General features: G+C 52.1%; 2 protein-coding genes across 6 annotated transcripts in view; one reads left to right on the forward strand and one right to left on the reverse strand.

The window, feature by feature from the left end:
- Positions 1–3,102: 3,102 nt before the first annotated feature.
- PANK2 (pantothenate kinase 2) lies at positions 3,103–19,080 on the forward strand. Of its 3 annotated transcripts, none has more exons than XM_034064973.1 (7): positions 3,103–3,375; positions 12,846–13,198; positions 14,419–14,672; positions 15,490–15,666; positions 15,959–16,082; positions 17,028–17,153; positions 18,053–19,080. In XM_034064973.1, the coding sequence occupies exons 1-7, from the start codon at positions 3,174–3,176 to the stop codon at positions 18,101–18,103; spliced, it is 1,287 nt and encodes a 428-aa protein (XP_033920864.1). In that variant the 5' UTR covers positions 3,103–3,173; the 3' UTR covers positions 18,104–19,080. The 3 variants fall into 3 exon arrangements, with proteins under 3 accessions (XP_033920864.1, XP_033920865.1, XP_033920867.1); XM_034064974.1 differs by lacking the exon at positions 3,103–3,375 and adding an exon at positions 12,626–12,700; XM_034064976.1 differs by lacking the exon at positions 3,103–3,375 and adding an exon at positions 12,683–12,700 and having other exon boundaries at positions 12,846–13,055.
- A 1,243-nt stretch (positions 19,081–20,323) lies between these two features.
- Positions 20,324–27,173, reverse strand: part of RNF24 (ring finger protein 24) — a 31,171-nt gene continuing 24,321 nt past the window's right edge. For all 3 annotated transcript variants that reach the window (XM_034064808.1, XM_034064809.1, XM_034064807.1), the window contains 4 exons: positions 25,680–25,722; positions 24,899–24,940; positions 22,961–23,040; positions 20,324–21,737 (listed from right to left, as the gene is read on the reverse strand). In XM_034064808.1, the coding sequence (XP_033920699.1) occupies positions 21,599–21,737; positions 22,961–23,040; positions 24,899–24,940; positions 25,680–25,722 (304 nt within the window). In that variant the 3' untranslated portion in view covers positions 20,324–21,598. The remainder of the gene's footprint in view (positions 21,738–22,960; positions 23,041–24,898; positions 24,941–25,679; positions 25,723–27,173) is intronic.

Consider the following 27,173-nt stretch of genomic DNA (forward strand, 5'->3'; position numbering starts at 1 on the left):
CCCAGGTACATGGAACATGTTCAGGGCTGGTATTGGAAACACCCTGAGCTTCACTCAGTGAGTTCATTCCTTAATGAAGGCAATATTTGAACGAAGGGTTATTTTTCCTTAGATCAGTCATACTTTATCTCATATCAGTACCAACCCCATTTATATCCTCCCTGCATGTGCCCAACAGGACATTAAAATGACCCAAGCTAAATCTAAGTCTTTTTGTCCTGGTTTTGTCACAGCGACCACAACTGAGCAAACTCTCACTGGAATTATCCCACCTCTTTGGAATGTCACTCACTTCAGATCCCTTTGGTATCGAGTTAATGCCTGAGGATTGCGGTGAGCTGGGATTAACGTGGTGCAGGTGAAGAGCACAAGAGCACCAAGGGTCACTGGTGTCAAATACGAATTCACTCCTCTAAACAAGATAACAGGGTTTTATTGAGGGACAAAGTCAATAAAGCAAAAGCAAACAGCGCTGAGTGCGTGACCGTAGCCAGAGGCTCAGATGATCAGTGTTTGTTACAGGTTTCTATCCTTTCACAATTCCATTAGTCACATGCATATTCATAATCCGTGCATATAGGCAGGGAATATTATAGCTAAGTCCAGTAATTTATTATCGTAAGTCACCTCCTCTTGGTGTCTGTGCACTGCTCTTCAATGATTGTGGGCAGGGGTCTTGAGGATGAAGTAAGCAGTCTTCCTCATGTGAGTAGGGGTCTTCAAGATGAAGTAAGCAGTCTTCCTCACAGTGTGCTTTTCACCTTTGGCACAGTTGGATGCCCCAGTAATCACACAACTGGCTAAAACCAGCCCTATCTGTAAGTATTCTGATAACTAGCAAAGACTTAAACCAGTGTGACCTTCCTGCACAATTCCTAGCAGGAGGGGCAGACAAGGAGTATCCCAAGGGAGCAGATGGTTGGGAGGCTCTGTCTCTAACCCAGAAGTAAAAGGATGGTGTGAAATAACTCCTTCATGTTTAGTGGGGTCACTAAATCTTGTTATCTCACCACAGACTTACAACACAAACATTGTTCTTTAGAACTAAAGCTACTTTAGAGGACCAGTGTGAAACAATTAACTCACATTTAGTGCGGCCACTAAATTCCACAGGCTAACAACATAAACATTGTTCTCTTTCTACAACTTAAGCTAAGAAGTACTATATATTCTACAGGCACTAGCTTTTCTTCTATCAAGCATGTAAAACCTCCCCCCCCTTCTCTTTACCTTTACAGGTTCTTCTACTCTGCGACTCCGTTGTGCTCATCTTGTGCCTTTATTGAGCTTTGTTTTTGTTACTATAAACCTGTATGGTTATATCCACATAACCACACCTATGATTTGCAAAAGCCAGTACATCGATGTGTTTATCACACTGGGCTGCAGCTCCACGCTCAGCTGTGCACTGGGTTCATTGGACATCATAGAATCATAGAACAGTTAGGGTTGGAAAGGACCTTAAGATCATCCAGTTCCAACCCCCCTGTCATGGGCAGGGACATCAATTAACATTCCACCTGGGAATCTTCACTGTTACAAATGGGAGCACTCACAGCATCTTACAGTCTGGGAGTCTGTTTTCCTCTTCAGTGCTCTCCTCTTCAAACATTTCCTGTTCAAGAGCTGGGCTGGGGCAGCCTGGACAAGAGAAGGCTCCTCAAGGGGAGACCCCAGAGCAGCTCCAGTGCCTAAAGGGGCTGCAGGAAAGCTGGAGAGGGGCTTGGGACAAGGGCCTGTAGGGACAGGCCAAGGGGAATGGCTTGAACCTGCCCAAGAGAGGGGAGACTGAGCTGAGCTCTTAGGCAGAAGCTGTTCCCTGGGAGGGTGCTGAGGCGCTGGCACAGGGTGCCCAGAGAAGCTGTGGCTGCCCCATCCCTGGCAGTGCTCAAGGCCAGGTTGGACACAGGGGCTTGGAGCAGCTGCTCCAGTGGAAGGGGTCCCTGCCCGTGGCAGGGGTTGGAGCTCGATGGGATTTTAGCTCCCTTCCAATACAAACCAGGCTGGGATCCTGTGATTCCATGTCACCCAGTTGATCGCTGCTCACACCCCTCTGCACAGTCAGGTGTTTTCCTGTTGCCTGCTCAGTTACTGCTGTAGTTGTTTGCTCAGCAAACAAATGTAAGGCCACAATTGAAGGAACAGGATACACCAGCACCTCAATTACACTGAGGTGTAGGGGAGCTGAGGATTGGGTCTGGATGCATCCCACATCCTTGACTCTTTCCTCCTAAACCTCTGTTCTTGTTCCCATCTTGTATCCACTGAACTTCCAAGGTCTTTGTAGAACTGGAGTGTTTTCCTCTGCCCTCACTGGGAGCTTGGATCCAGCTTGGTCCCTGAAGCCATGGGAAGGGGAACTGCTCTTCCTGCTGTCCCTTGACAACCTCAACCCTCTCATCAAGCCCAGAGCCCTCCTGTTTGTCCTCCGGGAACACCCGATTCCATCCCACTCTGTGTCCATGCCATTAACTGGCCCAGAGGGGCAGCACCTTTGGGACTAGCACTTCCAGCCCTGCGCTTCCCACAGGGAAGCAGTGGGAAAGGGCGAGGTGCAGGCAGGGAACAGGAGGTTTAGGCCCTGGGAGGGCTGTGGGGCACAGACCCTACAAGTTGAGGTCTGGCAACCCCCAGAGCCACCCCATAATGAGGGGCTGAGGGGGTCTCACTAATTGCATCTGTCTAATTGCATATGCAAATCGTATGCAAAGCAGCCCTCCTAGGTCCCGCCAGGCCTTATGCGGCCCCCATCTGCGTTGCCATGGTGACCTGGCCTGTCAATCATCCAGCCCGCCTCATGTCATTGGCCAGCTGTCCTGTCCATCTCTTCGCAGAGGACACCCATTGGCCAGCGCTGCTGCAATCCCCGCCCCCTGCCCAACCCGCGCATTCCATTGGTCAGCCGCGCTAGTCACTTTCCGCGGCGAAGCGCATTGGGAGGGCCTAGAGCTCCGCTCTCGTCCGATCCCAGCCTCCCATTGGCTAACCCACCTGTCACTCCACGCGGCGAAGCGCGCTGATTGGCTGCCCCCTCACGGCCTCTCCCACCCTCGCGGGGCCGGGGGCGCGGGGGGCCGTTAGGCGCAGGCGCGGTGCAGGCGGTGGCTGCGGCGGCTGAGGGGGAGCGCGGCTCGGCGGGGCTGAGCGGCCCATGGGGCCGGGCCGCGGCTCGCATGGAGCCGCTGCCCAACGGCGGCCGTGGTGGGGCGGAGGAGAAGCCGCGGCGGAGAGGAGTGGGGCCGGAGGCCGGAGCTCCGGGCCGGAGGAGCAGCGGGGCCGCGGCCGGCGCTGACAGCGCGGCGGGGCCGCAGCCTCGGGAACGGATCGGTTCCGTCAGCCGGCAGCGGAGGGACTCGGTCCGCAAGAACCGGCCGCGTGAGTGGGGGGGGAACGGGGGGGCTGCGGGGAGGGAGGGGACAGCGGGGGCGGGGCTTAAGGGGGAGGGGTGGGGCTTAAAGGGAAGGGGCGGGGCCTAAGGGAAGGGGCGGGGTGAGGATGTGGAGGGGGTTCCTTAATGGGGGTTGGGGGGGTCCCTTAATGGGGGATGGGAATGGGGCAGGAGGGATGGGAATGGGGCAGGAAGGGTCCAGAGGTGGGAGGGATGTGGGGCATTGAGGCAGTACAGTGGGGCAGCGATATGGGTCTGGGGTGGGTGACAATGAGGTCATGACATGGTCAGTGTGGGAACAGCACGGTGGGGATGCAGTGGGGCAATGGCATGGGTCCAGCATGGCTGGTGTGGGGTCAGCACATTGGGGTCACACTGGGACAATGGCATGGGCTCAGCATGGCTGGTGTGGGGTCAGCAAGGTGGGGGCATGATGGTGTGATGATGTGCAGCAGTATGGGGGAAGCATGGTGTGACAATGGCATGGGCCCAGTATGGCTGGTGTGGGGTCAGCGCGGGGTGATGGTGATATGGCCAGTGTGGGGTCAGCATGCTGCGGACACACTGGGGCAATGGCATCGACCCAGCATGGCTGGTGTGGGTCACGGTGGGGTGATGACATGGCCGGTGTGGGCACAGCACAGTGGGTTCACAGTGTGGCAGTGACATGGGTCCAGTATGGATGGTGTGGGGTCAGGATGGGGTGGTGCCATGGCTAGTGTGGGGACAGCATACTGGGGGCACAGTAGGACAGTGGCATGGCCCCAGTATGGATGGTGTGGGGTCAGCATGGGGGGGACATGATGGGGTGATGACATGTACAGCATAGCTGGTGTGGGGACAGCACAGTGGGGCCATGGTGTGACAGTGACATGGGCCCAGAGTGGCTGGTGTGGGGATAGTGCAGTGGGGATACAATGGGGCAATGACAGGTCCAGTGTGGGGACAGCACAGTGGGGCCATGGTGGGATTATGGCATGTGCCCAGCATGGTCAGTGTGGGGACAGCCTGGTGGGGTTGTGACATGAGCCCAGTGTGGTCAAGGTGGGGACAGCACAGTGGGGTGATTACTTGTCCAGCGTGGCCAGTTTGGGGACACAATGGGGTGATAACATGTCCAGCATGGCTGCTATGGGGACAGCACAGTGGGGACCCAGTGGGACAGGGGCTCAGCAGGTTGACGTGGAGATGGGACAAGCAGAGCTTTAGAAGCTCTGGGAGATTCAGGGTGAGCTGGTGCCTGGTGTGTGGGGCAGGGCATGGGGCAGGACACAGAGGTTGGGGCAGGTGCTGAGGTGTCTGAGCTGGGGACCTTGGATTAGAGCAGGAGGGAAGGTCACTGCTGAGGACACGGTGAGGAACAGGAGGCAGGAGGACAGACCCAGGACCAGGGTGTGCAGCCAGAGCCAGGAGGGCAGGGCTGGGCTTGTGCGTGGGGGAGAAAAGCAGCAGAGAGCAAGGAGAATGGTGTCAGATTGGGCAGGGGAGAACCCCACAAGTTTGGAGGGGCTGGGCACAGCCTTGGCAATGCGAGAACCACCCCCTGGCCCACGCTTTGAAATGCAGCATCAGAAGCTGTCCTGGAGGGAGTGAGGTGCAAAATGGATGGCAGCCTTCATTTTGGCAGCAGCAGGAGCTGCCTGGAGGTGGCTGCTCACTGACTTCAGCCATGTTGGAGGTGGGACTGAGGGATTCTTTCTTTCCTTCCTATCGGAGGCAATTGCGTTGCCCTGAGGATGAAACAGCATCAGTGTGCTTCTCTGCTACCTGCACAGCTCTTAAAATGAGGCCAGGCTGGAAATGGGAATCCGAATTGTCCTGCTGCCTGTTGGCTGGAGATGCTGTGATGTTACTGTATAATGTAACACATTAAATAGGGTTCTTTCTCTTTTTGTGCTTGCTGGGGAAGAAAAAAGCTTTTCTTTTACCCTGTCATAGTGTGAAAAATAGGAATTCTCTATGAAGACTTCAGAAGACATTTGCTGAATTGGCTGCTGCTTTTGCAGTGCTAATTCCAGGCAGTGCTAATGCAGTGGCAGCACGGCTCTGCCTCTCCCTTCCTTCCATTCCCACATCTTGCTGTATTACAGGAGTGATCCTGCACCAGGGAATGGTTCTAAAGTTACTCTTCAATAACTGAGGCCGTTGCAGGGGTTTTGCTTGCTGAAGAATCCATAGGATAAGAGGGGAAATGTCGTGGAGGTGTAAGAGCACCAGCAGCGGGGAGCATCCTGCACCAAAACCAGCTCTGGATGTGAAAGTCCATGTGTGGGGCTGCTGTTGTAAGGAATCACCAGTGGGAGCTGGGGGGGTTTGTAGTTGTAGACGCCTTAGTTAATAGGTGGCAGTCATCCACAGGGAAATGAAAAGGATCTCTGGAATGACAGGGTGGAACTGGGCATTAGGTGATTACAGTCTTTTGCCTCTATTTCTGGGTGTTCTATGGAAGATGTAGATGAAAGTTGGCTGTTGGGCTTGTGGTTTGCTGGGGTAACATTCAATGCAGAGCCTGGTTTGGGGTGCTTTTAGGAAAACAGGTGTTTTGGCAGCTTCCAAGGCAGGATTTGGATCCAGTCTGGAAGGTCAGTGTAGTGCAGCTGGGGATTACAGCGTGGCCTGTCTTTCCTGAATGATTCTTGTGATAACTGGGAGAGAAGAGTGCTGGAACAGCACATTCCTTAGCGGGGACAACATCTGATGTGTGAGTGAGTTACATTTTGAAGTTAAAATGCTTGATCCCACCTTGGAGAACGTTCAAAGAAGCCTAAATGAAAGCACACTGCTTAATGGGGGTGTGATCAAACATGTTCTGCTCCAGCTCCCACTTCCCTGCTGCTGGCACGTGGCAGACAACCTGGGTGACCTTGACATTTGTCTTGCCAGCCTGTGCTGGCAGATGCCCTGGCAGATGAGCTCTGCTTCCCCAGGAATGATGGGATTCCTGCAGGCTGTGCTGGAGCTCCTCATCTCTCTTCTTTCCCATCATCTGTACCAGTAACGTGCAGCAAGGGCTGTGTTACTGCAGAGATCAGGGAGGTCTCAGACAGGTTGGACACAGGGGCTTGGAGCAGCTGCTCCAGTGGAAGGGGTCCCTGCCCGTGGCAGGGGTTGGAGCTGGAGGAGCTTTAAGGTCCCTTCCAACACAAACCAGGCTGGGATTCCATGAAAACACTAGACCAGGTTGATCCAGCCTGGCCTTGAGCACTGCCAGGGATGGGGCAGCCACAGCTTCTCTGGGCACCCTGTGCCAGCGCCTCAGCATCCTCACAGGGAAGTGCTTCTGCCTAAGAGCTCAGCTCAGTCTCCCCTTGGGCAGGTTCAAGCCATTCCCCTTGGCCTGTCCCTACAGGCCCTTGTCCCAAGCCCCTCTCAAGCTTTTCTGTAGCCCCTTTAGGCAGTGGGAGCTGCTCTGAGGTCTGTTGATGGGGTGTCAGGAGGAGCTTGATGGGATCAGTAGTACAAGCAGCAGTGATACTACCGAAAAAGCTTTATCTGCCCTAGGGACCATCCAGAAGAATTCCTTTCTGGCAATGAATTCCCAGTACCACTATTGAAATCTACACTTCAAAACTGGGCTGGAAATACCCCAGATGAGTAAAGAGGATATTTAATGTAACTGTGGGATGCCACAGGGCTGCTGTGGGCAGGGTGAATTTCCAGGGCATAAACCAGTGATGACCACATCATGATGAGGCAGGGAGTACTTTTTGTAATGGATCTTCTTTATGATAAGAGAAACAAGTAAGTGTTCCAGTTCATCAGCTTCCCCCCTTTTTCCCCTTCTCCCACTCTCCCAGCAATTCCATGCTTTTTCTCCTTCCTAAAAACCTGTTTCCCTGCCAGAGAGGAGTTTAGGAGCAGCATCCTGCAAATAGAGTCTAAAAACACATCCATGTGAGGTTTAAAACCTCAAAAATCATTTCCTCATCCATTCACCTTTATTTATGTGTTAGTATCTCCCATCAGGCTCATGCAAAACCACAATGCACACTTTGCTTTAACCTCTCCATATACACAGTATCCTCTGAGAGCTACAATTAAGATGCCCTTTGGGCAGCTCTTTTGCAGTGCAACATTTTAAGCTTTGCTTGTTCAATACCTCTTTATGGTTTGGAATTGTGGATTTGAGGTGGATTCCCAGCAGAGCCTATTTTTAGGGATGGGAGGATGTGTGGGCTTAGTGTCACTCTCTGTTAAATGCTGCTGAACATTTCTTTCTTCCCCAGCTGTAAATGTTCCATCGTGGTATAACACTATTAAATCTAATATGGGCTATTTTAGAGGAAGCATAGAGCTGCTGTCAGGCACTCAACTAAACTGTCAGTCTTTGCTGCTCCACTGCCTTAATCTTTTTAGCTTCTGATATAATTGGCTCATAACTTCAGGATCAGGCTGAAAAAGGGCTTGAGCTGCTGTCATACAAAGAAAATCCACCACGAGACCTTTAATTCTATCACCTCTTTCATCATTCTGCAGCATTCAGGAGAACTCAGTTGAGTTTTAGTTATGCAGTGTCTAATTTTATAAAGTCATTTCCACAACAGATAAAGGCATTAGATTCTTCTTGCCTCAAGGAGCACATGGAACTCTAAAGGGGGTTTGGAGATGAAGGGAACACAAAGCATCCTTGAGCTTCTCTGTGTGCCAAGCATTTGGTATGAGCTGTAAGCCCTTCACCTTGTTTGCAGCCTGGTCTTCTGCTCCTGTTCTGTGTCCATAGTTCTGCCCAGTAGTTTAAGACAAGAGAGTTGAGTGTACATTGTTTGTACAAAAATGGATGTATAGAGGTGCTTTTAGAAGTGTCTGTGTTAAGAGAGAACAAAACTCTTTCAGGCCAAAAGATGAAGAATAATTTTCTTTGAGGGGAAAAAATGGCTTTAAGATGCTTTATAACAGCAGGTACAATGTAGTGTGCTGGGGAGGAAATGAAAATAGGGCTCATGGTTGTGAGCCTGAACAGCTGAGTGATGCTGCAGTCCTGCCAGCTCCTTAAATCACCTTCGTCCTACCCCTGCTGCTTTTCATGGAATCACTACAGACCCTTGTCCCAAGCCCCTCTCCAGCTTTCCTGCAACCCCTTTAGGCACTGGAGCTGCTCTGGGCTCTCCCCTTCAGGAGCCTTCTCTTGTCCAGGCTGCCCCAGCCCAGCTCTCTCAGCCTGGCTCCAGAGCAGAGCTGCTCCCATGAAGCACCTGAATGTGCTTTTCACACTGGGCACACTTGGATTTACTTTATATCTTCCACAGTGTAAACAGTGTCAGGTGTTCACTGTCAGGTTAGTGGCTGTTACTGTGCTAAGAAATTGCTATAGAGTTTCTTTAAGGAAAAAGATTGTACCAGGTTTTGGATAGAGAGCACTTCTGGCCATGAGGAGAGGATTTCCTGCCTTTCCTTTACATGTCCAAACACCCAATGAGAGACTAAACACTTCCCGGAAGGTGCTGGGCAGGAGCAGTTCAGAGGTTCATCCAGTGATGCTCTTTCCATCCCAGAGGTTTCTCATCCTCCCTCTCCCTCTCTGGCTGGTGAGTGCTTGGAGAGATGTGTGAGGCTCTTTTCCCGCATGGAGGGCTCCAGGTGGCAGCAGGGAGGAGGTGATGAGAAGCAGTATTTGCATTTCCTGTTTTGGCCTTTAAAACTGGTGTCTTCTTGCTCTGGTTATTCCAGCAGAACCTTCTAACAGACGAAAATCACCCTCTGGCTGCCCAGAGGCTCCTGGATGCTGCCAGTTCTCACACTGCTCCAGTGTGTCCTCAGCATAAGGAGGACATGGAGCTGGTGGAGCAAGTCCAGAGGAGGCCATGAGGATGAGCAGGGGCTGGAGCAGCTCCTGTATGGAGACAGGCTGAGAGCATTGGGTTGTTCAGCCTGGAGAAGAGAAGCTGCGTGGAGACCTCAGAGCAGCTTCCAGTGTCTGAAGGGAGCTACAGGGATGCTGGTGAGGGACTGTTCATTAGGGACTGCAGGGATAGGACAAGGGGTAATGGGTTCAAACTGAAACAGGGGAAGTTGAGGTTGGAGCTAAGGAAGAAGCTGTTCCCTGGGAGGGTGCTGAGGCGCTGGCACAGGGTGCCCAGAGAAGCTGTGGCTGCCCCATCCCTGGCAGTGTTCAAGGCCAGGTTGGACACAGGGGCTTGGAGCAGCTGCTCCAGTGGAAGGGGTCCCTGCCCATGGCAGGGGTTGGAGCTGGATGAACTTTAAGCTCCCTTCCGACCCAAACCATCCTGTGATTCTGTGATTTTCTGCATCAACTCTCTCGAAAATGATGCTTCAGATTTAAAAGGGACAGAGCTCTTTGGGTGCTTGTGGCTGCACTGTAGATGCTGGGGAAAATCAGTGGTTTAGGAGGGATCTCAGTAGCAGATGGTGTTGGCCTTCATCCAGGAGAGCTTCCTCCTTTCTCCCTTTGAAGGAGGAGGATTTTTCCAGTTCCCAGACATGAAGGAGCTGTCATTGCCATCCATGTTCATGTTGGATGACTTCCTGGAAGTGAAAACCAGCAGTTCTCCCTGTCACGGAGAGAATTGCCTCCTCCTGTTAGCGTGTTGCACCCATGTCCTGCAGGAAGGTCTTTATAGAGGAAGTTCTGCCCCTGCCCCAGCGAATTTGAGTGCTCTGCATAGAAAACTCCAGCGTAGGGAAGAAGTACCTCATTTTGAGCAGGCACGTTGCTTCCTTGCTTTCCTAACCTGTCGCTGGGTTGTATATAATGAGAACTCCATAATTAAGAACCATTTGGTTTCAGTTAATTACATTAATGGGCTCTCTTCAAATTCATCCCTGGTGATTTGCTGAAGGTACAGCCGAGCTATTCCCAGATAGGGAATGCCAGAGGCTTTTAGCACCTGGACGTGTGAAGCCAGCTCCTGTCTGAGGTTGTATCCCAGCACAGGGGGTTGGATGCTCTTTTGGGGGACTGAAGATGGGCAAGCCCTGAGCCCATCCTGCCTGGAACTCACACCCAGCTCTGCTGCCATCCTTCCTGGTTCCCTGCTGGCCAGGTCCTCTGGTGTGTCCAGCAGTGGGTAACTGGTGGGATTTAACCCACACTTGGTGTTCTGCTGGTTCAGTGGCAGCTGTAACAAAACCTGAATGAAAAGTGAATGTATATATTTAAAAGATTGAAGGTTTTGAGAGCACTGAGAGCCATAGAATCCCAGAGTGGTTTGTGTTGGAAGGGAGCTTAAAGCTCCTCAAGCTCCAACCCCTGCCACGGGCAGGGACCCCTTCCACTGGAGCAGCTGCTCCAAGCCCCTGTGTCCAACCTGGCCTTGAGCACTGCCAGGGATGGGGCAGCCACAGCTTCTCTGGGCACCTCTGTGCCAGCGCCTCAGCACCCTCCCAGGGAAGAGCTTCTGCCTAAGAGCTCAGCTCAGTCTCCCCTCTCTTGGGCAGGTTCAAGCCATTCCCCTTGGCCTGTCCCTACAGGCCCTTGTCCCAAGCCCCTCTCCAGCTTTCCTGCAGCCCCTTTAGGCACTGGAGCTGCTCTGGGCTCTCCCCTTGAGGAGCCTTCTCTTGTCCAGGCTGCCCCAGCCCAGCTCTCTCAGCCTGGCTCCAGAGCAGAGCTGCTCCAGCCCTCGCAGCAGCTCCATGGCCTCCTCTGGCCTCTCTCCAGCAGCTCCATGTCCCTCTTCTGCTGCTGCCCCAGAGCTGGATGCTGTTTGCAATTCTGGAATTCATTTCAGGAGTGCAGAATGACAAACTGCCATGAAAATGTCCTTGAATTGCTCCTGCTTCCTTTCTCCATTGACCTGTGATTCACATTCGTCTCTCTCATTCATTACAAGTTATTTTTATGCCTGTTCTTGTTTGAAGTAAATGCATCAGAGTTCGAGAGTGATGGGGATTTGGATGTGCCTCCAAAAATAGTTGCATCTTCTTTGAACATTTCGTTTGGTAATGGCTGGGGCTGGCCCCTCTGTAAATATATATAGTAATAACTCAGTGGTTTAGAAGTGCCCTGGGTAAGTGCTGGATGGTTCCAGCAGCTCTGGGGAGCTGTGATGCTCTGAAAAGGGAAGTTCCACCTCTGCTCTGCACAGCAACCGAGTTAACCCACTGAGGAGAGGCTGCATTCACTCCAGACATGTCCTTACCTGCAGGCTTTGTGCCTTTTCAAAGACCATTTGTTTTGGGATTCCCCTCCTGCCTCTGAGCTGTTTGCTTTGCTCTCCAGCTTTTTTAAGCACTGCCTCTGGGTATGTGGGTATTGCTGTCTTACTGCTGGGATGGAAGGGGACAAGGAACAAGCTCTTGCAGTTTGGGGGTGGCTGCTGCATCCTTGAGCTTAACCAGAGGGATTCCTGCTTCAAAATGGTGGGAGAGATGAGGACTGCTTTGTGTGGCCCACGTCTGTCTGTAGATAAGCGAACATCTACTGCAGAGCTGACAGTAGCAGTAGTAGCAGTAGTAGTTACCATGCCTGTCTGTCATAGAATCATGGAATGGTTTGGATGGGAAAGGGCCTTAATACCATCCACTTCCAACCCCCTGCCATGGACAGGGATGCCTCACACGAGACAGGGTTGCTCCAAGCCCCATCCAGCCTGGCCTATAAGAATTACACTGACTACTGTGATGTAAGAACTGTACTCAAACCTGAGCTCCTTCTTCCCAGAGGAACATTAGTAACAGGTTTATATCCTAAACATTCCCCTTTTCCTTCTGGAAAGCCCCTCAAGGCTTTCATCCTGTTGCCATAACATGTGCCTCCATTTGTCTCTTTGCTCTGTGTCTCTCATTAGCTCTGGTCTATCCTTAACTCATTAATACCCATATTAATCTGTTCCACTTTTCATCGCTAATCACAGATTCCATCTCATCAGGGCTTTCTCTTGATCTTTTCCATGCAGCTCTTTATCTCCCACAGCTGTAAATGATGATGGGCTTGACCCTGATGCATACCTAATACCAGGGGAGGAATTTGCCTAATAAAATAATCCCATTAGACATTTGCTTCTGTCTCCCTGGGGCATCTTAGATGACTTGTCTGCCTCAGTTACGTGCTGTAATGTGAGGTACCACATACTCACTTATGGGCTGTCATTAGTTAATGTGTGTAACATCCCTTTGATGTAAAAGCGCTGGTATTATCCTTGGCTCTGCCTCTGGATCAGGACTTTATAAAAGGAATAGCTGGGGATTAAATTACAGCAGTATCTAGTGGGTGTATCTGTGTTGGGTGTATCTTCTGTGCTGGGTGTACTTTGAGCATTGCCTGTCAATGCAATTAGAGCTTCCAAACACGAGGTATCTCAGAACAGGAGTTGTCCCTATTGACAGAGGAGTATCAGCCAAGGACAGACCAGGCTGGTAATGATTCTCCCTTCATTTCCCAGTTGAATAGATCAAGCAGGATATTGCATCCCCTAGAGAGCTGCATGGATTCATTCACTTCAGAACTTGTTTGCTGATGATTCAGTTTATAACTTGGCTCTTTTTTGTCTCCTCTCTGTAGCGTTCCCATGGTTTGGTTTGGATATCGGAGGCACCTTGGTCAAACTCGTGTATTTTGAACCAAAGGACATCACAGCTGAAGAGGAAGAAGAAGAAGTGGAAAACCTCAAAAGCATCCGTAAATACCTGACATCAAACGTAGCTTATGGATCCACAGGCATCCGGGATGTGCACTTGGAACTAAAGGACCTTACCCTGTGTGGACGTAAAGGCAATCTGCACTTTATACGCTTTCCTACTCATGACATGCCTGCTTTTATCCAAATGGGAAGCGAAAAGCACTTCTCAAGCCTCCATACTACCTTATGTGCCACGGGAGGTGGAGCGTACAAATTTGAGCAGGACTTTCTCACAGTAGGCATTTTTGGCTTCTATATGGTTAAGGATCTGGGAATGAAGTCTGGTTTAAAGCTTAAAACTAGAAAGCTTTCTCTGTAGGTGCTCTGAATCTTAGCTTTGGGAATGTGTGCTTAACCCAACTGAAACTTGGGGCAGGGAACAGCAGGTGGAGTCGAGTTTGCATCTTCAAATGAGGATCATTTCTGCCCTGCAGGTGCATGTAACATTCCTCTAGCTCTAAAATTACTCACTGACTTCCATAGTATTAGCTCTTCCAGACTGTTCCCTCTCTTGCAAAATCATGGAATGGTTTGGGTTGGAAGGGACCTTAAAGCTTAAATCCAGTTCCAATCCTTGCCACAGGCAGGGACCCCTTCCACTGGAGCAGCTGCTCCAAGCCCCTGTGTCCAACCTGGCCTTGAGCACTGCCAGGGATGGGGCAGCCCCAGCTTCTCTGGGCACCCTGTGCCAGCGCCTCAGCACCCTCCCAGGGAAGAGCTTCTTATCTCCAACCTGAATGATGAATCACTGCTTACACTGGTCTCAGTCTTACGGGGTTTTCCCTTATTGCTGTCTTTCACATGCTTAATATGAGATTTATTGTTCCTTTGCTCATGTGGTTTCGTTTCTAACACGCATGTGAGTGAGCTGTAGAGGTTCAGTCCGATGTGGCGGTGAACTGACTGAGAGGAGGTTCCTAGTTGGGGTTTGATATTATCATGTGGCTTCATTGTAAGCTTGATTCTTGTTCATAGGTGAAAAACGGGTGATAAAGCCTTTCTTTAACCAGGGCTTGACAAAATGCACCAAATAAAGGCTTTTGTGCAGTGGAGGCAGTGACAAGAGGGGAAAGTGATTCATAAATCCCTCTTTTGGTGGTTTCAGGGATGGGTTTGGGGGATTCTTTTGCTCAGACACTTCCGTCCCTTCTCATTTTCCCTTGTTTTTCATGCCAGTGCCTCAGCCTACCTCAGGCCTATGGAAGTTGCTGGGATTCTCTCAGCATCCATCAGTGCATCCAGCTCTTTGTATCCCCCCTCTGCCCCATCTGCACACTTCAGGGGCAGTTTGCAGCCCATGTGCATGCAGAAAGATGGAGCCCTCCTGTGATCCGAGCCCCTGCATGGAGATGACTGTGTTTAGTTGGCAGTGAAGGCACTTCTCTAGCCCTGAGCATGAACACTTGAGATCCCTGGCTGAATTCCTCAACCTTCTCCTTTCTTTCTCCCTGCCAGATGGGTGACCTTCAGCTCTGCAAACTGGATGAACTCGATTGCCTTATTAAAGGAGTTCTGTACATTGATTCCGTTGGCTTCAATGGACACTCCGAGTGTTACTATTTTGAAAACCCAACGGATGCTGAGAGGTGTCAGAAGCTCCCATTCAACCTGGAGAACCCCTATCCTCTCCTGCTGGTGAACATTGGCTCAGGGGTTAGCATTTTGGCTGTGTATTCAAAAGACAACTATAAGCGGGTGACAGGCACCAGGTGAGTGCTGGAAGGGGGGAAACTGAGTTTGATTTTAGAGTGTAAATGAGTAAATGACACTTTTAGGGACCATAAAGGTGATGAGTTGAATGACCAAGCTCCTGCTTTTACTGCAGTCCCTTCCCTCTGCCAGCAAAGATCCCTCCTGGATCAGAGAATCTGGATTCCACAGTTTGGTCTCTGAACTGCAGCCAGTCTCTTTAAAAGCTGGTTTTGCCCTGCTGCAGTAATTCAAGTGATTTATTTGCCATCATAGTTTGGGATTATCACACACATCCTCACAGTAATCCTGTTGACAACTGTTAGCTTTGATCCTGGCAGCAGAGATTTGCATCCTGACTTCCAACCTAAGGTGTAGTGTGGTGGCATGGACACGGGCACAGCAGCAATTCCCCAGGCAGTTGCTGGACTGCTGCACTTGCCCTTCTTGAAGACAGGACATGGTTTTTCCCCCAGAGTTTTGGGTAGCTGTACCCTGACACTCCAGTTATTTCTCAGGACTGGTATTGCATAGAATCCCAGACTGGTTTGGGTTGGAAGGGAGCTTAAAGCTCATCCCGTTCGAACCCCTGCCATGGGCAGGGACCCCTTCCACTGGAGCAGCTGCTCCAAGCCCCTGTGTCCAACCTGGCCTTGAGCACTGCCAGGGATGGGGCAGCCACAGCTTCTCTGGGCACCCTGTGCCAGCGCCTCAGCACCCTCCCAGGGAACAGCTTCTGCCTAAGAGCTCAGCTCAGTCTTCAGTGGAATGAGCCATTTCCCTGCTCTGTCTCTTTAGAAGCAAGGTGGGTCACACTCATTTTGCTTTACTTTGCAGCCTTGGAGGAGGAACCTTTTTTGGTCTCTGCTGCCTTCTGACTGGTTGCTCCACCTTTGAAGAGGCTCTTGAGATGGCATCACATGGGGACAGCACCAAAGTGGACAAACTGGTGCGGGACATCTACGGAGGAGACTACGAGCGGTTCGGGTTGCCAGGCTGGGCTGTGGCATCCAGGTAAGGACTGACAGTGTCCTGCACTGGAGATCCTGCAAGGAAGGGGCCTTAAAGCTCATCCAGTTCCAACCCCTGCCATGGGCAGGGACCCCTTCCACTGGAGCAACTTGCTCCAAGCCCCTGTGTCCAACCTGGCCTTGAACACTGCCAGGGATGGGACATACACATATATATATATATAGGGACACATATAAATACTTCAAGATGAATTGCTTTGGTTAAATGAGGAGTTCCCATTTTCTCCTGCAGTTCTGATGCAAATGGACCTTTAACCCCAAACCTGTCTTTCCAGCTTTGGAAACATGATGAGCAAGGAGAAGCGGGACTCTGTCAGCAAAGAGGACCTGGCCAAGGCTACTCTAATAACCATCACGAACAACATCGGCTCCATAGCACGGATGTGTGCACTGAATGAGGTACTGGGGGGAATCTGTGTCATTGCTTCCCATCTAAAGCATCCCTAGTGTGTTCCTGTCACCTGGAATCTCTTCCCTGCGTTGGCTTCTGTAGATGGCGTGTTCATACTCACCTCTTTGGATGTTTAGGAAGTTGTAATCTACTCACTTTGGATTCTCCAGTAAATTTTGCCCTTCCTTTGTGTGCTTTGAGGCAGATCTTTGTGCTGTGAATGAATCTGTGGTCTCCTGAGGGCCTCTGCTTGCTCAGGAGTTAAACAGCTTCTCTGGGGTGGTTTGAGGAACAGGAGGTGTGTGATGAATCACAGCTCTTGGGAATGCTGAGGGAAGGAGAGGTGGGATGGAGGGATGTAGAGGCTGGATATCTTTCCTGTGTTGTTTCCACCAGTTCCTTTTGATTTCCTGGCCAGGCCCCACCACTTCCACAGCTGTTCCTGTATCTTTGTGCTTTCAGCTTCTTTACAGTGCTGCCTTGTTGCATTCATGTCAAGCAGCATTGTACAGGGCTATGAAAGAACAGAGACATGCTCTCCACTCCATTTGGAGCCTGTTCCGCTGGGATGAGCTAACAGGGGGAAGCATCCTCCTGACTCCTGTTGCTGTTACCTTCATTTACTGCAGGCACCTGGCAAGATACTAGAGTCTTGCTCACAGTACATCTGCTGAGGCCTCACTTCCGAGTAGGCAGCTGAGTGCAGAGAGGATGCTGAGTAGTTAGGGGGAGGTGTTAGGAAATGTGGGATGGAAGGAACATCCATAGAAGGCTGCATCCCCAGAGCATGAGCAACAGGTCAAGAAGGGGATTCTCCCCCTCTCCTCTGCATGTGGTGTTTCAAAGGCACTATAAGTGTAACTTTATTCTTACTCTAAGGTGGGGGTTCCATCATTACAAGCAGAAAGTGGGATTTACCCTTAATGTTCCTGCTGTTTCCTTCCTGCTTGCAGAACATCAATCGAGTGGTGTTTGTTGGCAACTTCCTTCGGATCAATACCATCTCCATGAGACTCCTGGCCTATGCTTTGGATTACTGGTCGAAGGGACAGCTGAAAGCACTTTTCTTGGAGCATGAGGTGAAATCACCCTTTACATCTCCCTTGGGGCAAAATGCACATCCTTTACATGCTCTGGGAAGAGCCACGTGGAGTCTGTACCTGTTGGTCCACGTTGTGCAGCAGTTCCTACTGCTGTGTTACTACAGCCTGTACTTGTGCATACACATTGTGCAGTGGCTTCCCAGTGCTGAGTTACTGCAGTGCAGGGTCAGAATAATCACATGTATTGTTTCAGTTGCTATTTACTACCAATTGCATCTCACTTGTGAACTGTTAAGACCATGAGGCATCCCTGCCCATAGCAGAGGGTTGGAACTGGGTGATCTTAAGGTCTTTTCCAACCCAAACCATGCTGTGATTCTCTATGACAGCAGGAGGATTGTGTGCAGCTCTGCATTCCACTGCAGCAATGATAGTCACAGTCTGTTTCCTAATGCACCCACCTGTAGTTATGTGGTGAATTGACCCTGGCTGGACACCAGGAGTCCCCCCCCACATCACTCTGTCACTGCCCTCCGCAGCTGGATGGGGAGAGAACATGTAACTAAAGGCTCCTGGATCTAAATAAGGGCAGGGAGAGCTCACTCACCAGTTACCATCATGGGCAAACAGACTGCAACTGGGGAAATGAGTTTGTTCCCAGTCAAATCAGAGCAGGGTAATGAGAAATAAACCCAAATCTTAACACTTCCCCCTCCTCCCCTTCTTCCTGAGCTCAGTTTCACTCCCCAGTTCTCCACCTCCTCCCTGCAGGAAGCCTTCTCATGGAAGCCACCCTTGTATCCCCCTGGTACCAAGCTCCTGGCACCCAAACCCAACCCCAGTTCTTTCTTTCCACCATCCTGTTCCAATCACACCCTTTGTGTCCCCTTGTCCCACGTCTGAGTCTTTAATGGATTGTCCTCTCTGCTCCTCAGGGTTATTTTGGTGCAGTCGGGGCTCTTCTGGAACTCCTGGATTCCCCTTGACTCTGGGCAGATTCCTGACACTGGATCTATGAAGTCGGGGTGCTTCCTGGGTCACCCCATTTCATGGGAAGCAAAGGGAAGGACTCTTGTGTTGGTGTCTGTGTGAACCCCATCCCCAGCAACAAGCAGGTTGGTTCAGGAGGAGAACGTGCAGCTGCACTGCTGAACGTGGTGCTTGTGTCTGGATCATCTGTAGGACCTGTAGCATTCCCATCACATCCCCCTTTCCATGCAACCTGTGTTTAATGGGATGGAACAGCAGGAATCCATCAGGATCCCTGTGAGTGCAGCATGTGCTGGGTTTGTGCTCCCAGAGCTCAGCCTGCAGCGTTCTGTGCCCCCCCCACCATGAAAGGTGTCATGTCCTTAGTATGTTGTGTGTCCAGGGGACAGAGCCCAGCATCCCAAATCCATAGGGCTGGAATCTGTGTCCTCTGAACTGTTGGAACACGCTGGGCTCTCCACAGGGCTTCACTCCTGTTACAACCCTTTCTTACCTGGACACTGGAGACCAAAGGTGAGGCACAAATCCTGTGTCCCAGGTTCATTCCCATTTTACCCTCCAACACTTCCATACCGACCACACCACCCTTTGGGATGTGCTGGAAGGTCTCAACCTCTGACCTGGACGTTGCTAAGTCAAATGTAAGGATGAAACTCTAGGGTTTGATGTTGTGTGTTTGCTTGTTTTATATCCTTGCTCTGTTGTTCAACTCTGCTGCATAGAACTATACCAAAGAGCTCCTGGTTTTCACTTGGACACTTGGGATCTGCTCTGGAATCTCCCTTTTACATGTACGGATTGCTGAAGTGTTGTAGCTTCGGGGGGAATCCTCTCTGCTTCCCATAACCATGCTGCACTGCTCTGCTGCCTCTGTGCACGCAGCCTGCAATGTGGAGCTGAGTGCAGGATCCCTGAGGATCAAACACCTTGGGATGTGGATTGTACTGAATAAAGGCTCTTGGAACAACTGTGATGCTGAGAGTGGAGAGCAGCTTCAATGAGCCAAGCGGCCTGTGCACGGTCTGTAATCTGTAATCCAGCCTTTCTTCCAGGGATTCTTCCCAGACTTGGGATCAAAGAGTCATGGAATGGTTTGGGAGGGACCTCAAGATCATCCACTGGAGCAGCTGCTCCAAGCCCCTGTGTCCAACCTGGCCTTGAGCACTGCCAGGGATGGGGCAGCCGCAGCTTCTCTGGGCACCCTGTGCCAGCGCCTCAGCACTCTCCCAGGGAACAGCTTCTGCCTAAGAGCTCAGCTCAGTCTCCCCTCTCTTGGGCAGGTTCAAGCCATTCCCCTTGGCCTGTCCCTACAGGCCCTTGTCCCAAGCCCCTCTCCAGCTTTCCTGCAGCCCCTTTAGGCACTGGAGCTGCTCTAAGCCAGGTTGGACACAGGGGCTTGGAGCAAGCTGCTCCAGGGGAAGGGGTCCCTCGGAACTGGATGAGCTTTAAGGCCCCTTCTAACCCAAACCTGTCCCTGCTTCCATGATGTTGGTGCTGGATCCAACTGCGCCTGGGTCAGATCCTCTGCTCCTTTCTCCCACCAGCCAGAAGCTTCCCCTATGTGTGGAGCTTCCAGAAGCAGCCTCAGAGTGGAGCAGGTCGGGCCCTCTGTGCTTCCTTATGGAGGTGCCCCAGGCAGCACTAGAGGGCAGCAGCTGCCTGCGCTGGGCAGGGAGAGGGGACAATGGGAGCTCCACTGCCTCCATCAGCCTTGTGCTGGTGGCCACAGCTGAGCACCCAAATGGGGTTTGAAGAGGAGGAAAAGGGGTTTTCCCACTCATTTTGCACATGATGGTGAGCAGGGTGAGCTGAGATGGGATCTGGAGCTGGAATCACGGGCATTCCCATAGGATGGAGGCTGGGAGCTGATCTCCAATCCTATCACTGCTGGGATTAGCCAGGCCTCACTGCCCACAGCCAGGCTGTGTCACATTGCTCAGAGGAGGAACCTCCTGAATGGAACCTCCAAACCCCCCTGGGCCAGGGATTTCCAGTGCACATGGGGCCAGGAACCAGCTCCACCATTGGGAATTCCCTCATCCAGCTGGGAGATGAAGGGGAACCCCCTTCCCCTCCCCAAACCAGCCCAGTTTTGAGGCCCTTTCCCTGCAGAAAGTCCCAAATGGGGTGGGACATCCATGGGTGCCATAGGGCTGAGCACGGGGGGATGTCCATGGGTATCCTATGGGCAGCTCGCCCTGCAAGCACACCCCCACTTCCAAAACCTGCTTTTTATTTACATTCCAAATCAACTCCCATACAAACCATTGGCCTTTTCCGGGTTTTTTCCCCCTCCCCTTTCCCTTCCCAAGGGCAGGAATAGCAAAAGTCGCCTCGGTTGGAGTTGAAAATAGCCTTAAATATACAAAAATAGAGCTTACAAAAAAAACCCACCAACAAAAAAGAGACAGAAATATTCTGCTGCAGAATCCGTAGTGTACAAACACGTCTATGAGGCTCCAACGCTCCATAAACAGGCAGGGGAATCCTATGGGATTTCATCCCGGCCCCATGCCTGGGAATACTGACACCCACCACCCCCTCCTCTAAGAAGAAGAGCTGTGGATGTGGGAGCTACAGTGCCCAAATACACCCCAGGAGGTGGTTGCCACCCCCAAATCGGGTTGGATTTGGGGGTGTTTGGCAAGGAAACCACCCCCAGTTCCCGTGTCCCTCACCCAGACCCCCCCCCAGACCTAATGGAATGGGATGGATGAATCCCAAGGGTGGAATTCTCTGCCCTTCCCATGGTTCCATGGATCACACCAGGATGGTGCCCGTCGGAGGGTGAGGTAGCCCATTGTGCCGAGGAGGGGATGATGGCATCTTCCATGGCTGACACCGGCTCCTCCACCCTGGATAAGCCCTTCTGGAGGGGCAGAGGGTGCCAAGGGGGCTCCAAATCCTGGGATCAGGGTGCCTGGAATGCCGAGATCCCATCTTCTATGTAGGAATCGCAACGGCAAAGGTAACCCTGTGCAGAGGAGATGCTCTCAGGTCCCCAAGTGGGTGCCATGGATGGCTGGAAGGCTGGGAAGTGAACCAGACAGAACCCCCAGAATTCCCATAGGATGACGGCTGGGAGCTGATCTCCAATCCCATGGCTTGTAGGAGGTTGGCATTAGCCAGGCCTCTCTGTCGGAGGGAGACATCCCATTGGCACAGGAGGCTGTGGGATGGCTCGCTGCTGCTCCGTCTCACTTCCCAATGGATATCGTGCAGGAGAAGGGCTGTGCTGGCAGAAGGCTGAAGTGCAGGCACCCAACAAGGACCCCAAATCCCCTCCTCACCCCGGGAACGAGGAATCAAGCTCAGGCTTCAGCACGAGAGGCTCCATCCCAGCACAACTCCATGGAGGCAGCAATGGGACATCACCCAGCAGGTACATGCCCTGCACTAAAGTGCTCCGGTCCCCCCCATATCCCCACTTGTCCCTCGGTGCTCCGGGTGTCCTGGGGGGATGCTGTGGGGTGGTCCATGGGATGCTGGAGCTATACGATGTTCTCTGCCCCGGGCAGGGGGCTCTGGGGGGGGCCGGGGTCCTGCTGCTTGTGCAGCTGTGCCAGCTGCAGCACTGGCATGTTGCAGAGCGGGCAGACCTTGCGCACCTCCAGCCACTTGATGAGGCACCTGTGGGGGGACACACACATAGGGAAAGGGGGTTATGGGGTGCTAAGGTGGGAAACACACAACTGGGACCCCAACACACTGACACCCCCTTTTAGTGCCTTTATCAGGCCTTTGGGGGGGTGTAGATACAAGGGGCATTCATAGACTTGGTGTTATGGGGTTTGGAAGGGAGCTTAAAGCGCATCCAGTTCCAATCCCAGTTCTGCCTCAGAGCTCAGCTCAGTCTCCCCTCTCTTGGGCAGGTTCAAGCCATTCCCCTTGGCCTGTCCCTACAGGCCCTTGTCCCAAGCCCCTCTCCAGCTTTCCTGCAGCCCCTTTAGGCACTGGAGCTGCTCTGAGGTCTCCCCTTGAGGAGCCTTCTCTTGTCCAGGCTGAGCAGATTTACATGAAATTCATATCCATATGAAATTTCCCTATATATTTATATATACTTTGTAAGTATACATGAATTTATATATGTATATATAAATATATATTAAGGATCTATAAATATATATTAAGGATCTATAAATATATATGTATATTACACATCTATTTACATATGTATACATACATCTCTATTTTGTAGAATCAAAGCCTGCATTGGAAGGTCCTCATGAGGACCACCAAGACCAACTCCCAACCCAGCCCAAGTCCAAGCCCTCATCCAAGAGGGATGTCCAAACACTCCTCAGACACAAGCAGCTTTGGGGCCCTGGCTGTGTCCCAGTGAGCTGCAGTGCCTCCAAAAAGCCATTTTATCCATAGATATTGAATTAGACAGGTAAATAGGAATATACACACATAAGGATGGGCATACCTAGAATCTTAGACTGGTTTGGGTTCAAATAGGACCTTAAGATCAATTAGTTCCATTTTTGGAATAGAATAGAAATATACTATAATAGAAATATAAAAAATATAATAGAATAAATATAATATAATGAACATCATATAATAATATATGTGTATATATAATATATATAATATGTGTGTATATATATATATATGTACATGTATATATCTATAAATAAGTGGTTTTGCCAGCTCACAACTTGACCATTGCTCCTCTAAATGCCCAGATTCATTCCATACATGAATTTGAGCAAACCCCCTTCCCATGGGATTGGGATTAGGCTGGGCTAAAATCCGGCTTGAGGAGCAGCAGCACCAGGAGCCCTGACCCAAGGTCCTTTCCATTGCTGCGGGGCAGGATGCAGGGCAGCCCCGATGCCCACACTCACTTCCTGTGGAAGGCATGTTTGCAGGGACAGATCCCGAGCTCATCCTTGGGCTTGAATTCCTCCAGGCACACGGCACAGATCTGAGAGGGGGGAGCAGAGAGGAGCAGTCAGGGCATTGGAAGTGGGTTTGTGCGCATGGGAACCACAGAGACATCCCCAAACTGACCCAATCCCAGCATGGTTTGTGTTGGAAGGGAGCTTAAATCCCATCCAGCTCCATGAACAGGGACCCCTTCCACTGGAACAGCTGCTCCAAGCCCCTGTGTCCAACCTGGCCTTGAGCACTGCCAGGGATGGGGCAGCCACAGCTTCTCTGGGCACCCTGTGCCAGCGCCTCAGCACCCTCCCAGGGAACAGCTTCTGCCTAAGAGCTCAGCTCAGTCTCCCCTCTCTTGGGCAGGTTCAAGCCATTCCCCTTGGCCTGGCCCTACAGGCCCTTGTCCCAAGCCCCTCTCCAGCTTTCCTGCAGCCCCTTTAGGCACTGGGAGTTCCCCTTTGGCCACTTCCCCCCTCCCGCCCCCGGCTCATCCCTGGGGAAGAAAAAGGGGAATTTGGGTTCTGACACCAGTGCTGGGGGTGGGGAGGGAAAATCCTCCCTTTGCCATAGGGAATTCCCATTCCTCTGGAGCTCCGAACCCTGACCAAGACCCCCCTGAAGCCTTCCCAGGCTTCACTGCACAACCCTTGGGATCCCAGGCTGAGGCTTGGGTCTCCCTTTCCCAATGGAAAGGCCTCTGGAGCCTCTCCGGAGCAACAGGCACACGGCTGGGATGAGCCAGGAGGACAAAAGCCACACTGCTGCTTGGTGCCTGGGATGGAGCCGCATCCATAGGGATAACTGGGATGCGAAGGCAAAGGGTGCATCCCTATCCCAGCACTGGTGAAGTCAATGGCTGTTATCCCAGCTGAAATGTTCCCCTACACTGTTTTTCTCCCAGTGTATTTTGGCTGTTCCTGGGGATTTGGGATATTCCCAGCTCTTTGTCCCAGCCCCCCTGGCTTGGGAGTCTCCATCATTCCCGAACAATGGCCAGCTCTGCTGCCAAAATCCTTTGGGATGAAGCAGGCGGGTACCAACACCACGGGAGCCATGGCGCCTGTCCATACATTCCAGCCACCAGAGCATCATCGGCTGGGATGATCCCTAGGGAACACACACATCTGGAGCTCCGGGAAGCCCTGGGAGAGGTGGGTGATGGGAAAAGGGGGAAAACCAAAGCCAGATCCACAGGGATGAGGAGCTCAGCGGCACTTTCCCCTCTGCACAGCTCCTTGTGAGCACTGGCAGCAGCCCCTGGTGTTGCTCAATCCCCCCCGTTCTGCTTCCCAGCACTGCACATCCCAAATCCCAATGCCCAAAAAGGGATATTTTCTACGGAGCTGGAGCTAAACTGCTTCTTCCAGCCTTTCCCAAATGCCAGGGAAGAGCTGGAGCTGCTCTACCCCTTCCTCTATGGACCCATCATCCGCTCTGAAAGCATTGGGGCTGTGGATGGAGGGGATGGAGGAGGATGGAGGGGATGGAGGAGGATGGAGGTTTATCCCAGCCATTCCCGGGCACATTCCCAAATCCCTCCTGTGATGAGCTTCTCGCCCCGGGAAGTGCTTTTAAGCCCCAGTGCTGGCAAAAACCCCACTGCAAGTCACGTTAATGGGAGTGGATCAGAAATAGGAGCCTCAAGCCAGGACCGTTCTGTCCCTGTCTGCAACTCCTGCCCTTGGGAATCAGCTCCTTGGCTGTGGGGAGTAGAGGGTGAGGAGGAATCACGGGACAGGCTCTTGCTGCTCCCATCCCAGTCTCCCCTCTGCCAGGTTAAAGCCATAAGGATGCACTGGAAGCTGAAAGGACCCAGAAGGAGGAGGGTGCTGGGTACTGGCTACATCCTCCATCCCCAGTGTGAGGAAGAGGAGGGTGAAGGACTCTTTGCCACCACTCACCTCGTGTAGGTTCAGCTCCTTCACCTTCTCCTTGAGTATAACCTGCAACACAGAGCATTCCATCAGGACACAGCTTCTGCCAGGAGTATGCATTGGAAAACCCTTCATAGGGATCCCAGGTGAGTGTCCCAGTTTAACTGGAACCCCCCAGTACACGGAGCACAGGGACCCCAAGGACCAAACCCCCCCCATAGTGAAACCTCACTCTGCCAGGAGCTCCTGCATGGGCATCTGCTCCATCTTCATCCAGGCTAAATGCCTGGGGAGGGCTATAGATCCAGGATGATAATGTGTTATCCTATCCTATCACATATCATCATATCATATATCATATCATAATCAGCCCAATTCCATCCAGTTTCCTGCTTGATTGGAGACAGAAAGATTCCACAAGCCCTGGAGGCAATGGGACATTGAAGCAGGATCCTGGCATCAGCCTCTTGGTCGTGTTCCTTGAGCACTGGTGTGTGTGGAAAACCAGGGGATATTCCCAGTGAGACATCCCTATGGGAGCCCTGTGGCTGGATCAGAGCAGCCGGCTCCAACCCCAGGAGCTGGACCCACCATGGTTTGAGCATGAGGAAGCAGTGGTGCCACTGCTCGCAATGGGAGATGTCCCCACTAAATCAGTGGGGACAGAGGTTTATATGGACATTGTGCCTTCCCTTTGATGGCCAAAGGCCTCCCAAGGAGAACAGCAGAAGGAAAGCTGATGGAGTGACTGCTTCAGCATGGATTTGGCACTAAGCAGAGGAGGACAACTTACTGTGCATCACCTCACCTGTTTGTAGGCGTAGAGCTCTTTGTGTGCTTGATGCCTGAGCCTGCAACCAGAACAAGGAGAATCATGAAGATGGGCCAGAAAACAGGGTTTCTGCAACCCCCCGAGCCTTTCACTGCCCTCCTTCCCTGATTTAAGACCCTTCCTTCTTCATTTCAGCACTGAGAATGGCCACGGGAAGGGATGCATCCAGGAAGCAGGCACCTCTCCCTGCAGCTGGGAGAGCAGCATCTCCATCCAGAAGCTCACAATCTCTGCTCCTCTTTGACCTCCCTTATCCTCCATGCAGGTACCATCAAGTTACCACCAGGAAGAGCAGCAAAAGCTGTTACATAAACCAGGAGCTGCCATAAAGCCCTGCTACAGATCCCTACTACTGACCTACTGCTGCTGCCTGCAGTTCCTAGGCTGGATGCGGTACCTCCTTCCTCAGACCTCCCTGCACAGAGGTTTCCCTCTGAAGCCCCCATCACAGTGCTTGGTTCCTCAAACCCAGCTTTATCTTCCATTGTAAGATCCATTGAGCTGCTTCTGCCTCCCAGACTGAGCACGAAGCATTCAACAAGAGCCATTGGTGTGGTTGAGCAAGCAAAGGATGGTCCTGACCTGAACACTGGCACAGAAAGCTTTGGAAGGGAAGCACCAGGACATCACTTCCTATCTCAGGGGCAATTCAATAGCCAGAGGTAAGGAAATACCAAAACCCACAAGGGAACAAACCTTCACCTTGGGAATCTGGGGGCGTTTTGTGTTCTGTTTCCTAAGCAGGAGAGCGGGATGGGGGTGCTGTGTGAAAGGATGGGGAGACTGAGCAAAACAGCAGGAGCACATCACATCCCTGCACAAACACAGCCTGAATGGAGACTGAATGGAGCAGCCTGAGGAGCAGCACTTGGGGGTGTTGGGTGAGGAGCAGCTCCCCATGACCCAGCTTCAGTGAGCGCTTGAACCCAGAACCCCCCCGTGTGCTGGGCTGCACCCCCAGAGTGTGAGCAGCAGCTCAGGGAGGGGATCCTGCCCCTCTGCTGTGCTCTGGGGAGACCCCCCCTGCAGCCCTGCTCCAGCTCTGGGGCAGCAGCACAAGAGGGACGTGGGGCTGCTGGAGAGAGGCCAGAGGAGGCCATGGAGCTGCTGCGAGGGCTGGAGCAGCTCTGCTCTGGAGCCAGGCTGAGAGAGCTGGGCTGGGGCAGCCTGGACAAGAGAAGGCTCCTCAAGGGGAGAGCCCAGAGCAGCTCCAGCGCCTAAAGGGGCTGCAGGAAAGCTGGAGAGGGGCTTGGGACAAGGGCCTGTAGGGACAGGCCAAGGGGAATGGCTTGAACCTGCCCAAGAGAGGGGAGACTGAGCTGAGCTCTTAGGCAGAAGCTGTTCCCTGGGAGGGTGCTGAGGCGCTGGCACAGGGTGCCCAGAGAAGCTGTGGCTGCCCCATCCCTGGCAGTGCTCAAGGCCAGGTTGGACACACGGGCTTGGAGCAGCTGCTCCAGTGGAAGGGGTCCC

Source organism: Melopsittacus undulatus, chromosome 7, assembly GCF_012275295.1.
Source record: "Melopsittacus undulatus isolate bMelUnd1 chromosome 7, bMelUnd1.mat.Z, whole genome shotgun sequence".
Lineage (NCBI taxonomy): Eukaryota > Metazoa > Chordata > Aves > Psittaciformes > Psittaculidae > Melopsittacus > Melopsittacus undulatus.

Coding starts and splice junctions, on each gene's coding strand:
- PANK2 (XM_034064973.1), top strand. CDS start 3,174: ATGGAGCCGCTGCCCAACGGCGGCCGTGGTGGGGCGGAGGAGAAGCCG. Junction 15,667..15,958: donor GGCTGGGCTGTGGCATCCAG/GTAAGGACTGAC, acceptor CTGTCTTTCCAG/CTTTGGAAACATGATGAGCA. Junction 16,083..17,027: donor GGATGTGTGCACTGAATGAG/GTACTGGGGGGA, acceptor TCCTGCTTGCAG/AACATCAATCGAGTGGTGTT.